Genomic DNA, 13293 nt, shown 5'->3' with positions numbered 1-13293 from the left:
CTTCTGGTTACAAACTTTGGACCAATCAGGACGCTGCTCTGCTTTCCTGCAGCAGGAGCAACAGAAGTTCAACCTGGACCGCTTCACGAAGAAACTAACTGCTCTAAATTCAAACTGACAATGCTTATTCACTTCCGCAGACATATCTGATAGCCAACTAATTGTCATTGAAGGAAACATTTCCGAGTAATGACAATGTTGGGTATGTACGTGCCAGACAGATTTTCTCTGAAATCGTCAAAGGTCCAGGATGGAATCGGTCTTTACACGGCGAGGCGAGTGAAAAAGGTTTGTTGTTTCTGGCTGGGCAACTTTGTAACCGACTTTACACGCGGGAAGCGTTTTAAGTTACTTTCTGACCATTTCTATGCGTTGTAGATACGGTTTATGTTCTCCTTGTTCCTCGTAGTCGCTGTCAAAGTCTCAGTCTCAACCCCAGGCTCCTCTGACGTGAAGTGCCACGTAGCTACAGTAACTCCAGTTGTTTCTCTCGGTCTCTGCTGAACAATGTATTCAAGGAAGGGTCGCGCGCCTGTCTCGTGAACACATACTGTACATGACGGTTACATTCATCTTAAAGCTCTCAAGTCGACGTTTTACGACATTTTGCAAAACTAAAGTCATTATCCCACCGCTGTCAGATACGTGGAGAGGTCGCGTGAAGCTGTGAAATGTTCCAGGAGATGAATGGGCTCATGTATCAGTGGGGATATATCCACATTCAGGAGGATATTGTCATTTAAATCTGTTGCACTGTAGTAAAACATGTCGAGGACATGAATACAACATGTTGACCACGCCCCCTGGATTTTTGGCACTAATGGGAAAATGTCCTGTAGCTGAGGGATGTGCTCACATGTCAAACTTAAGTGTAGGCCTGCCCACCAGCCATCCAACATTTATCCATAATGCAAAAATCACGACTTGGACTGTACACTGGGGTGTATAATGTTTTATTATAATTCATTTTGGCTGGTAGTTTGTTTTACAGTGGAATCTTGTTTTGACAAGTGACCCCTCTGTTTGCTTTAAAGGGAGAAAAGTTTGGCCCCTTTGCAGGTGAGAAAAAGCTGCCTAGTGAGCTGGATGAAAGCTCGGACACCAGACTGATGTGGGAGGTGAATACACACACATCCTGCCTTCTTTCTACAGTACTGTGCACATGTAAAGGTTAAACGAGTTCAAAAAAAGTATGTCTTGATGTGACTTTATGTAGTTTTTTGGCCATTTTTTAGATAAGAAGTACATAAATCATCCTCGTAGCACTAACCTCACACATATAAAAGCTGTATCAATTATGTATGATGTTAATTAACAGCAGTAAGTAGTCTCCTTGCAGCTTGTATTGCAGCTCAGAACACAAAGAAAGACACAGCTGCTTGCAAGTGTGTCCAAATCCATTTTTGGTTTTCCTGTGATAAAGAGAGCAGTTAATTTTATTGCAGATCAATTAACCATACTGGCTGATTTAAACTGACTCTCATCTCATGAAGCCATTGATGCTAACCACTAAAACAAATGCTGTGATGTAGTTATCTGTAGCTGCCACATTGTGTTGTACAGACTTGTGCACACGATAAGATGTTCATATGTAAGGCCACAAACACACTTTGATATGCAGAAGACACACCATGAAAGCAACAAGAGAAGAAGAAGAATCTGTCGTTCACTTCTTACAACTCATGCAGTTATTGTTGTTTTTTTTTTACTTAGGTCCGTGGCAGTAAAGGAGATGTGCTGTATATTCTGGATGCGAGTAACCCCCGCTATGCCAACTGGCTGCGGTTTGTCCATCAGGCGCCTTCGCAACAGCAGAAGAACTTGGCAGCCATACAGGTACATTTCCTCTCTGTGGACAACGAATCCCTCAGATCTACCTAAAAGAAAGAGAGAATACATTTTACAGGCAATACACATCTGTCAGTTCCAGCTAGTGTTTTTTTAATGTGGCTATAAAGACACCTCAAATATTAATATTTTTCAACATGTATAGGTAGGAGATGCTGTACTTTAGTTGAACTAAACAGATCACTTGTATAATAAGTGAGATCTGAAAAGTCTTTTTTTTTTTCAAACAAAAGGCCGTGTTTTTTGTATTTTGTATTTTGAATGACCATGTAGTTCAGTTTTACAGATGACAAGAATATGTACTACAGTATATTACAATATGGTGATGAGTGGTGAGAGGGGATATAACATGGATAAGACAAATGTGAAAACATAGAAATTGGATTATATATTATTATTTAAAAAATAGGTTAAAGTTGAAAAGGTGAATATTCATTTGATCAATTTGCATGCCAAAGGATGCATGTTGCTCATTTACATCGCAAAACACGTCTCTTTGGCTTTAGGTCTATTTGTGGCCAGGTATCTACTATTTTGTAAATCAGTATGAAAGTATGCAAGTAATATTGGATAAGGAGGGAAGAAGCATATTTCCTTTTTGTCCATGCATTTTTTTGTGAATTTAGTAAACATAATTGGGATTTTGCTGAGGGAATGTTTTTGTGATTGTTAATCTTAAAGGAATTTTGTCAATTTGTTATGTCCAAAAGATTCCAAAGTCCTTTTATTGACAATTAATGTTTCAATGACAGTAGCCAGGCTGATACCACAAAAATCTGAAGAATTTTCAAAACACAACCTCTTACTTACTTAGCTTACTGCACTAGATCTGGGAAATTTCACCTCTTGCACTCCTGTGCAAAAGATAAAAACAGGTTTTTTGTCATGGTGGAAGAGAAATGGAGGTGGAATGAGGAGAAGATGAACATTTCAGGTCTTAGGGCCAAGTTCCTGCCATTAATACACAAATGCCCAAAGTGATTGGTCGTTTAAAGGTCATCCATGTGTGTTAAAGCTCTGTGTTCCATCAACAGTGACATTTATTGTGTAGCTTTCCTCTTCTTAATCATTATTTATGTATATTTAGAATCCCATAGTTAAAACAAAATGACGCTTTGATTTTATTAGCATGACCTTTAAGGACAGGGAAGTTAATGACAACATTTTTAAGGGTTTGAGCTTCTGACCTGTGGCCTCAATCAGACCTTAACAGACTGTTGTCTGGGTGTAATGGGTTCAACCTTCAGCCAGTCTTAATAGTAACTCACTGTGCATAACCATAAATGGTTATAGCTGTATTTTAGCAAGAATGCTTTTCTCATTAGCTACATTCTTCTCAAATTTGTTTGGTGTAATTCTGCCAGTGCTCCAAGGCATCGTTAGTATTGTGTGTTTATTCAACAATAGTCCTGTTGTTATCTGTTAGGATGGAGAAAACATCTTCTACCTGGCTGTGGATGACATAGAGACAGACACAGAGCTTCTAATAGGCTACCTGGACAGTGATATGGAGGAAGAGGAGGAGGAAGAAGAGGAGGAGATCATTAAAGATGACGACGAAAACAGTAAAGATGCCAAGCATCTTGTTGAAATGGGTACAGAGAAATTATATTTCCTCATTTCCTCATTGAATTACAGATAATTTCTAATGGACACATAAAAAAAACCTGGAATTATTCTTACCTTTTAGATCTCTGCTATATGACTTAATGTGCTCATTGTGCAGAACTAGTAATAAAGAAGGAGGACCACCCCTGCTTGCTGTGTGAGAGCAGTTTTCCCAGTGAGGAGATCCTGGCCGCCCACCTCCAGAGTCTGCACCAGAGGCCCAGCACAGAGGAGAAGGAGTTCAAATGCAGAAACTGTGGCAAGAAGTTCCCCATCAAACAGGCTCTGCAGCGCCAGTAGGTTTACTTTACTTTTCCATCACTTAACTCGCTGTCAAACTGTTTTATCTTGCTATCATTTTTTTTCTCTAAAAGCACAGTATCTGCAGGTCATTAAAAAATCTGAAAAAGTTGTAAATCAATTCAGTACATTTATGCATTAAATTATATGTAGTTAAAAGTGATTTTAAGGATATTCAGTTGTTTGCTTCTGAGACAAAACAAATGCATCAATTAATCCTGAATGTATAGGAAACAATTATTGTTAAATATTTCAGGAAATATGCTAATTCCCTTAGATGAGAAGATTGATACCACTCTCATACCAGTCTGTTCATAGTTAGCCTAGGTTAGCACAGTGATGGGGTAACAGCTAGCCTTACCAACCCAGAGGTGCTGTTGGATGGATCTTGTTACCTTTGGACAGAGCCCCCCTGATGCCGGTCATTATGCTAAGCTAAGCTATTTGGCTGCTGGCTGTAGCTTTTTATTCACTGCACAGATGTGGGAGCAGTATTGATCTTCTCAGCTTGTGCACTGGACAGATTATTTTTGACTTCCTAATTTTAATACTGACAAGTCATCAACCTGATGTGTTTCACTTCCTATTCGGTGCCTAATTTGTTTTTATTTTGAATCCCTTCTCAGTGTTTTGCATTGCTCTGAGTCACTGGATCCATCAGGTGACTCGAAAGCTCACCAGTGCTCCTTGTGCCACAACACATTCAGCTCAGAATCCAGGTAACATACATTGACGAAAGGCAGCTTATTACAACCTGTAAAATGTTCCTAAGACACAACAGTTTTTACCGTGTAAAAACACCAGGTCTTATTCTGTAACTCAGGAAGCTTTTTCCTCCTCCTTCTGCTTCTGTATCCTGCTTGTACAGTTTTGAGCAGCATAAGGAAGCCTGTAAAGGAGATGCCAGGTTCATCTGTAAAGCAGAGAGCTGTGGCAAAAGATTCAAGAGCAAGGATGCACTGAAGAAGCATAAAGGAAATGTTCACACAGGTTGGCATCTGAGCCCCTCTCTACACGTCTCTCTATGATTTTCTTTCCTACTTTCTGTCCACATATTCACTCGCATCGCTTTTTCCTTTTTGCAAAACGTCATCTAATGACGTTAATTGTCCATTAGCAGCCTCAGCACTCAAGGAGCTGCAGTAACAGAGCTTGACCTCGATCAGTTAAAATCTCTGCAATATTGAGACACATCTCTAATTACTTGCACTCCATAATTGCTGACCTGTGTGTTCTGGGGCTGTTCACTCTTCCAGATAATTGGACTTCCATAGCTATTTATGATGGGATGTAGGGCAGCCAGGGATCTGTGCAGCCTTACACGTGAATCAAGTTTCAGCCCGAGATTAAGACATTCATTTCAGAGGCAGATGACGGAGTCGAGATCTGGGCCTTTATGTTTTACCAATGTGGTTAGGACAAGTGGTGTGTGTGTGTGTGTGGGCGAGGGGGGAAGTGGCTCAGACACCACAGATGTGGGTCATGTGATTCAGATGAGGATAAGGCAAGGGTCCCAGAATGGTGGGATGGTGGGACCACTGAGTCTGTGAGGGGGAGAGATCTTTGTCCAGTGAAACTTCTGATATTTTTCTGTTGCTGTGTATCTTTTCTTTTATAGGGAGTGCACGACGGAAACTCACATGTACTATATGCAACAGAAAATGCTCCTCCTCTCTGAATTTACAAGAACACAGAAAGGTGAGACTCTACAATGAACATCCACTGCGCAGCTAAAATTATTGTACCCTGATACTTTGCATTTGGTCTGAGAGGATTTACTCAGCTTAGGTAGTTTTGCATGATCCATTTTTACAGTGCTGTTTCTTTACTGCTGTACAGTAAAGTTCATCACTCTCCACTGTTTCTATAACCTAGACTAACCTCTTCATTGCCCTGAGTTCACTTTGTTCAACTATTCCCTCTCCATGTGAGGGTGTCTTTATGATCAAGTTGTTACAAATTTATTCTGGGTGACACAGAGCAGAGGGTTGGTTTCTTTTTCACTAGCTCATCCCACAGGTCTTGTGAAATTTAAGAGGCTCTGCTGGCAGACAATAAGGTTTTAGCCTTGGCGTCAGGATTCTCCCTTTTACTGATGGATTACAGATTTGAATGGGGCTGTTCAAATATTCTTCTAAAACATTTTCATACTAATATGTATTTGTTTCTGTGCTCTATATTGCTGGTATTATTCTGTGTTCTACTCATGAAAGCTTTTACATTTGCTGTTGTACACATATATGAGGGGGTAGTTCTTTCCAGGTTACACCCCTCTGTTGCACACAAAGCAGGCTAATGTGTGTTCCATTTAAAGATGAAATTTCATTGTAATTGTGTGCTGTTGTATTAATTAATAATAATTATTAACATAGCTAGCACGCATAAGTGGGGATTCAGACCAAAAATAACAGGCTGCGTTGATGGGGTCGTGTTATTTAAGGTAGCAGTGAGACAGTGAAATACAATCAGGAGTTCCAGTTGGAGTAACAGAATGCATTTGTAATGCTCAGACAGGACAGGGACAGGACAGGTCTGCCATTCACCTCTATTGAAGCCCAAACTATGGACAAATTCAAACATGCTTTTCCTGCAACCTTCAGATGCTTCTGACGGATTTGCAGCTCCAAGCTGCTCAGTTTTTTCAGCTGCTAGAAACAGTAATGCACTGTGCTTGAAAATGGAGACATTGTCATTCTAGAGTGTTTTATCACTGTATAACTCTCATACACTTTGCAGTTTGTAATTTCTCTGATCCATGTTTATTTATTGCTCACAACACCGAGTGCAGCGCCTTGCTGGATTGTGGAGTCAGATTAAACTTTTTTTCACCCTGCCTCGACACTGCACAAACTCGCCTCTATTCAAATTCAAAAAGACTAAAGTAGAAAATTCCAACACAGAAAGTCACTGGCTGCTCATCTAATGACGTTAATTGTCCATTAGCAGCCTGCTATTGCAGCTTTTATACTGTTTGTTGACCAATCTTGTGCTTGTTTGTGTGGACGTTAACATAACACCAAATCAAAGTTGTAATGAGGTTCAAGAAAAACAAGAATCTCTCTCCTCTCTATCAAGCCTGTTGGTTTTTTTTAGTTATGAATCGATCACTTCACTTCTGCTATGTGGATTGATGTGCAGTGTAAACATTTGCTGTTCCTTGCTTCAGGTCAGGACAGCACTTAAGCTGATGTTGAGCATTGGATTAATATAATAGTTGTCTCAAACAATTTGTCTTATTGGTTGTCATTCATTAACTAAGATTCTTCATTCATTATCCCAGCTGGTAATTGTGACATTTCATTTTCTCCTGTCCACATCTATCATCCAGATTAATCAGTGGGCAATAATCAGCTTATTTATCATTAAGCCACTTGCAAACTGTTCAACATTTAAAGTCACCTGGAGGTTGACATATTTCCGCAGAGCATCATTTAACCTACTTCACCTGTCGAAGAGTCAGTTCTCCTGTTTCTGATCTCCAGGGTGTTTTAAAATAGTAATATGTAATATTCCTGTGTGGCCTCCTTATGTGCCTATGTGCCAGTTTTGCTATTATGTGGCTCATGACAGCAGAAATGTTTTCTAATCTCACACTATTGTCTGAACCATTATCTTTTATAAAATAGGAGATCAGACAGTCAAAATATTTTCCCATGAATTTAGGCCGGCATTGCATTACATTTTGAAGAATTGAGTTTTTATTCTTATAGCTTCAATCAAAGTCATTGGGGCATTAAGTATTATTCTTGCCAAAGAGCAATCAAACTTTCCATAACGACACATTAGTTCCAAAGCAGCTTAAAACTGCTATTATCATCATTTAGCAGAACAAGCTTTTGCTGTAGCAGCTGTGACAAGAGGAGCTGCTGTGCATTAGCATATGCTATTGTCACTGTACGCCGGGGAGCTATTGAATTTGCAATTATTGGAGCTATGCTCTGAAGCAGAAAAAGGATTGAAACTTTTCATCACTTTAGTTGCTTTTCTGTCTAGAGACATGAGTCTAATGAAAACAGACAAGATTTAGTTTCAGTTGACCATCGTGGGCGGTGATCCTTTTACAGGCACACCCGAAGTTTTTGAAATTATCAGCATGACCAAAACTTAAATGCATTCTTCTTGTTGTTTGTTGTAGGTACATGAAATATTTGACTGCCATGCATGTGATAAGAAGTTCATCTCCACAAATCAGCTGAAACGCCACATGATCACACACTCAGGTACGAAAATGCTGCATATAAAAACATCACTCCTTAACTTCATGCGTCATCTCTGTTTACCAGAATTCATCTCCCATAATCTTTTGTTGTTTAGAGAAGCGACCATATACCTGTGAGATCTGCAGTCGTTCGTTCAAGCGTCTGGATCAGGTGACGGCTCATAAGATCATCCACAGCGAGGATAAACCATACAAATGTAAGCTGTGTGGGAAGGAGTTTGCTCACCGCAACGTCTACAAGAATCATAAAAAGGTGATCACATAATAATCCACTGGTGAGCTTATGGTTGCTGTAATTAGGCTTTCACAAGTGTGGTAATTATTTTCTTTATACCATTATGTCCAGCTGATTCGTATGTGCTGAGAAGAGATATTTACTGAAAGACAGAGACACTTCAAAGCTAGAGTTAGTTTGGCTGTAATCAATCAGGGTCTCGTTGGTGGCAGTTATCTGTGGGGTCTTTGGCCCCCTCCACCCCTGAGGTTCCCTGTGTTTACTTTTGGGATTGAGGTGTCACTCAGATAGATAGGTTGGGGATGGATGGAGGGGGAGCAGAAAAAAAACAGAAGCACTTTGAATCTAAAGCCCCTCGAGCTGCTTGTCCTCATCAAGTCAACAAACCAAATTGACTACGGAGCCTTACCAATGATCCTCTCACATCAATTTAAGAAGCCTCATCAACATCCACAGTGAGGCAGGGAGCAGCTCTCCTTACACATTACAGACGCACTGATGCTGCTCTGCTCCCTCTGCAGACCCACTCCGAGGAAAGACCCTTCCAGTGTGAGGAGTGCAAAGCGCTGTTCCGCACCCCCTTCTCTCTACAGCGCCATCTACTCATCCACAACAGTAAGTATGAGTGTGAGTCCCCTTGTATGTTCTTGTTTAACCTGCCCACAATTTAATATATATACCCATGAGTAAAGCTGCAACTAATAAAGTAAGTGATTGATTCACTTACTAGTACACTGACAGGAAGTGAATTGGCAGCTGTTTTGATAATTGACTAATTAACAGCCACTGCAGCTACAACATTTAAGTAACAGTAACGCACAATCCAGCAAAGTGACTCATTAATGTGCATTATTCTAGTATTAGATAACATTAGTCATCATGAGCCATCGGTCATACCAGACCATGTACGGCTGCTCATGAATTCAACTTTTGTCTGTAAGAGTAAGACTGTGTTATGTCCCATCCCGAAGTCATTTTTGTTTGATGTGAAGATTTGTTATTTTAAATGATTGTAACTTGAATATCTTTGGGTTTTGGATTTTAGGTTGAACAAAAAATATTTAATATTTACACATTATATACTCTCTTATATACTCTCACACTCTAGGACACTGTGGTGGGCTAAATGTTTAATCACTTTTTTGACAACATAATTCACAGGTTAGTTGACAGTGAAAATAAAAACAAATCTGATAATTTTTAGATACATTGCAATAACTACACCTGCCCTGTGAAATGTTATGTATGTATTTTTATTTATTTATTTTTTTTAGCAGAAATGACAATGAATTAAGAAATTACATTTTATTTTCTCCCTGTAATTTGAGGATTGTAACCATCTCAATATCTTTCAAAACAAAAGTTTAAACTGGTCATGCCATTTTCTTTAGGGGATAGTATATTTTCAGTGGCCTTCAACTCATCCTTACCCTGATGGATATTTCTAGTAACAATAGACATCATAACTCTACCAGACATCTCACCAAGGAGACGTTAGAAAGTATACAGGTTGTCTTGTCATCCTGGGTGCTACAGAAAACCATCTCCTTGGACAGTTGAGCTGCAGTCGAGCCTTTGCAGGATGCGGCGCTGGTCCTCGAATTGAGCCAGATAACAAAGAGATTGTACAGCTCAAGGCATTTCCTGCCACTGTCTCAGGAGGCAGGCTATATTATACCAGGGCCTGTATAATGTATCAAGTTCTAGACAGTAAGTGGGGCGGGAGGATCGAGTATGTGATTTCACTGTACTGCAGGTGAGAAAATAGACATGCCATTGAATAAATGTGTCTGTCTTTGTGAGTTAATGTTAGGGCAGCACGTCAGCTCTCTAGTGATCGGCCTATGGTGAGAAAATGAAGCACAGCTGTTGTGGTATTTTCAGATGAAATCAGATTGAAACTCAGTGGGCCTCATACAAAAGTATTTTTGAATTCTTATCCTAAATCTCTCTCACTTTTTTAGTTGTGGTTTGTTTGTACGTGCTCCAACTCAGATTCACCAATCTCTTATAACTGCACAAATGTGTCATAAATTATTTGTTTTAACTTGATGAATGTCACCTGTTTGAGATTTGATTGTCAGCGTAATCAACACCTCTTAATACAGTAGCTATGTAAGGCTGATCTACTCTGTTTGTGGAAGGTTCAATTACAAAAATGTTACCTAAGACCTAAAAGAAGTATTTCACACTTCAACAGAACAAACTTAACAGCGTCAGTGGTCATATTTGAGGACCTGAAACTGCTAGGTTCATATTATTACTACAGCTGCTGATTACATATTGTCAGAGCAGCATCGTAACATGACAAAAATAAAGACAAAATGTTATTCTAGTGATTAGAAGTGTGCCAAATTTATTGTTTTTTTTTTTAAATTTATTTTTTATTTTCTTGCATGAGGCTCACTGAAACATGCGCAGCACATTTCTGCACTGTCAAATGTCTTCTAGTTGTTTTAAGACCTTGAGAACAACCTTCTGTGTGTATGAGTGTATAAATTAGTGTCAGTGTGCCGGTGTAAGCTCCTGCATGTTTTAATAGCAGACTGAAGCCCTATTCCAAGTAACAATGAAATCTTTATGTGAGGGTGTCATTGACATTAATTATCATCAAGTGAACGTTTCAATTTGATTAAAAACACAATGGACATCAGCGTTCACTGCTGTTTCGTTTTATTGAGCTGACCATCGTCGGCCTTGGTAACAGGAGAACGAGCGCAAGCTTGTAACCACTTGCTCCCACCAAACACACACGCAGTCTCTCCAAACTACTCTGTGGAAATGGAATGATCTCCATATAATGGAAACAACCTCTCTTCAACAATAGAGGCTGTTGTATAGAGGCAGAGAGCGGAGGCGTGAAGGAAAACATCAGGCTCCACTCTGTGAACAGCTGAGATTGTGCCCCCAACTTACTGTCTGAGTACTGTCTGCCTGGTGTTTTAGTGCTTTTCAGTGGAATGATCAATAAGATAGGGCATGTTTTTTTGCACTGTGAGCCTACATTTATTGTTCAGAACAAACATATGGCAGAGAAGTTTGCTTTACCGTTTCTCCAGGGATGTTTTGTTTACCAGACCTTTCTAAAGACCATTGTTTGGAGTTGTCTGGTGCAATGAAACACCCCTCTTTGTAGTTTCTCTGCCCACACAATCGCCCTGGTGAAATTGGGTCCCCTCTTGCTGAGCGTGATGACTGTATGTTTAGAGGCACAACAATGGGTAACTGGAAATGGCTCTCACAAACAGACCTCTATCCTCTGCTACAGGTGAGAGGACATTCAAGTGCGACCAGTGCGACGCCACCTTCAAGAGGAAGGACACGCTCAACGTCCACATCCAGGTGGTGCATGACGGCCATAAGAAATACAAGTGCGACCTGTGTGAGAAGGCCTTTGTCACACCGTCAGTCCTCAAGAGCCACAAGAAGGTGAATGAAAAGAGCTCGAGCCAGACGACCTCAATCATAGACAGAGATTGCATGTCTGCTAGGGCTGTTATTCTGTCCTGAAAATGAGTTCAAGCTGAACTGCTGTTGTATTCATTTAAAATGTAGACATAACAGTTAGAAAATAACTTATAAAACCTTGTGAAATTATGTTGAAGATCTGCATGTAACTTCAGATATTTACTGAGAATATACTTTGTCTGCACATTGAGACAAAGGCACAAGTAATGGGAGCATTCCACTAAAGTAATGGGAGCATTTTAGTGTTTTCCATCATCAATTTTCTGCCATCAAACTAAATTTAAAAAGGAACGAAATGACAGCTCGACCATCTACTTTACTAAAATGTTTCCATTGTTTCATATCCAGTCTCATTCCTTGTCTCCTGAAAGTGATGTAGCTTAATATCTTGGACTGTCAAAACTGGCGGAGACATCCATCTTGACCGTTGCTGCACTTGAAGGCTTGGAAATCAATTCCTATGTTGATTAGAAATGGCAGTTAGTCCATTAGCTCCGCAGGGTTTCAAAGCCCCAAACAGATCTTGCTGCAGATTATGAGCCCTAAGTCTGACAACGTCCGGTGTGGTTATGGATCAAGATTGAAACCAAACAGTTCCTTGGCACAGGGCAAAAGAAAATGTCTTGGAGGTTGTCTTAGAACAGTAGGGCTGAAGACAGGCATGTTTAACTGTCTCACTGCTTATGGGGTCTGGAGGCTGCTGAGAGATCTGGCCTTGATCAAAGTCAGGTTGCTGAGGAGACGACAACTTGCTGGCTGTGTTTACATGTCCAGAGTAACACTGCTTTTGGCCATACTATTGTTGAAATTTTATTTCATGTACACTTTGATACCCTGCAACTGTTTGTCTGTGCAAACTTGCTCGCTATTATTCTATTTCATTTTCAAATTGTTTGTTCGAATCAAGTCCAAAACACAAAAATGTTACATTTATGAAGAAAAGGCAAAGGAAAAAGCATCTAATTCTCACATTTGATATTTTATTGATATTTGGCATTTTTCCCTGAAACATTACTGAAACAATTGACTGATAATCAAAGCAGTCAATGATTATTTTGTGGTTGACAAATTTTTTAATTACTTCATTAATAATTTTAGCTCTTCTTTTGAATTATGAGGTGGTTCTTCTCCAGGCACGTACAGATGTAGCCACTGAGCCTGAATGACGTAAAGGAAAGAACTATCAGACATTTTTTGTGGCAAATGCAATTATCTCTCCTGAACCAGGATTTTTAATAAGTTTTATGAAAAAGATTTCAAGGTTGAAGCTGACGCTGAATGACTTTGCTAAATTTGACATTTTTGCTGCCTGCCTCTTTCTTCCTTTCCTGCTCAAGCCAAAAAGAGACTGGATCTTTTTGTCTGTTTGCTTCCTGAGTCTTGAGTCATACGTGGATATACGTGTTAATGAACAGTAATCTGGCAGAGTTATTCATGGAACACTCTTGAGTTACAGAAAATGCCTTTTCCTCTGTGAGCCAGGATTTGTGATATTTGAGAGGGTGTGTGTGTCAACATGTATGTGCACGTGTTGTATGTTTTGTGCATTGGTCTCATCTCTGTCAGTGCTAGGCTAGAAGAATTCACAATAAATGAAAATTACAGGGTTGGTCCT

The 13293-nt window shown here is 39.8% G+C and overlaps 1 protein-coding gene across 1 annotated transcript in view; it reads left to right on the top strand.

Moving 5' to 3' along the window:
• The window catches only part of prdm5 (PR domain containing 5), a 30656-nt gene continuing 17363 nt past the window's right edge, over window positions 1-13293 (top strand). Inside the window, exons 1-12 of the mRNA XM_018670096.2 lie at window positions 1-288; window positions 1035-1118; window positions 1714-1836; window positions 3275-3443; window positions 3575-3752; window positions 4383-4475; window positions 4625-4746; window positions 5375-5454; window positions 7892-7976; window positions 8071-8228; window positions 8732-8825; window positions 11479-11639. Coding sequence (XP_018525612.1) covers window positions 190-288; window positions 1035-1118; window positions 1714-1836; window positions 3275-3443; window positions 3575-3752; window positions 4383-4475; window positions 4625-4746; window positions 5375-5454; window positions 7892-7976; window positions 8071-8228; window positions 8732-8825; window positions 11479-11639 — 1446 coding nt within the window. The 5' untranslated portion in view covers window positions 1-189. The remainder of the gene's footprint in view (window positions 289-1034; window positions 1119-1713; window positions 1837-3274; window positions 3444-3574; window positions 3753-4382; window positions 4476-4624; window positions 4747-5374; window positions 5455-7891; window positions 7977-8070; window positions 8229-8731; window positions 8826-11478; window positions 11640-13293) is intronic.

This window comes from Lates calcarifer, linkage group LG17 (assembly GCF_001640805.2).
Source record: "Lates calcarifer isolate ASB-BC8 linkage group LG17, TLL_Latcal_v3, whole genome shotgun sequence".
Classification (NCBI taxonomy): Eukaryota; Metazoa; Chordata; class Actinopteri; family Centropomidae; genus Lates; species Lates calcarifer.
The sequence above is the reverse complement of the archived record's forward strand: the minus strand, read 5'-3'. Positions and strand labels throughout refer to the sequence as shown.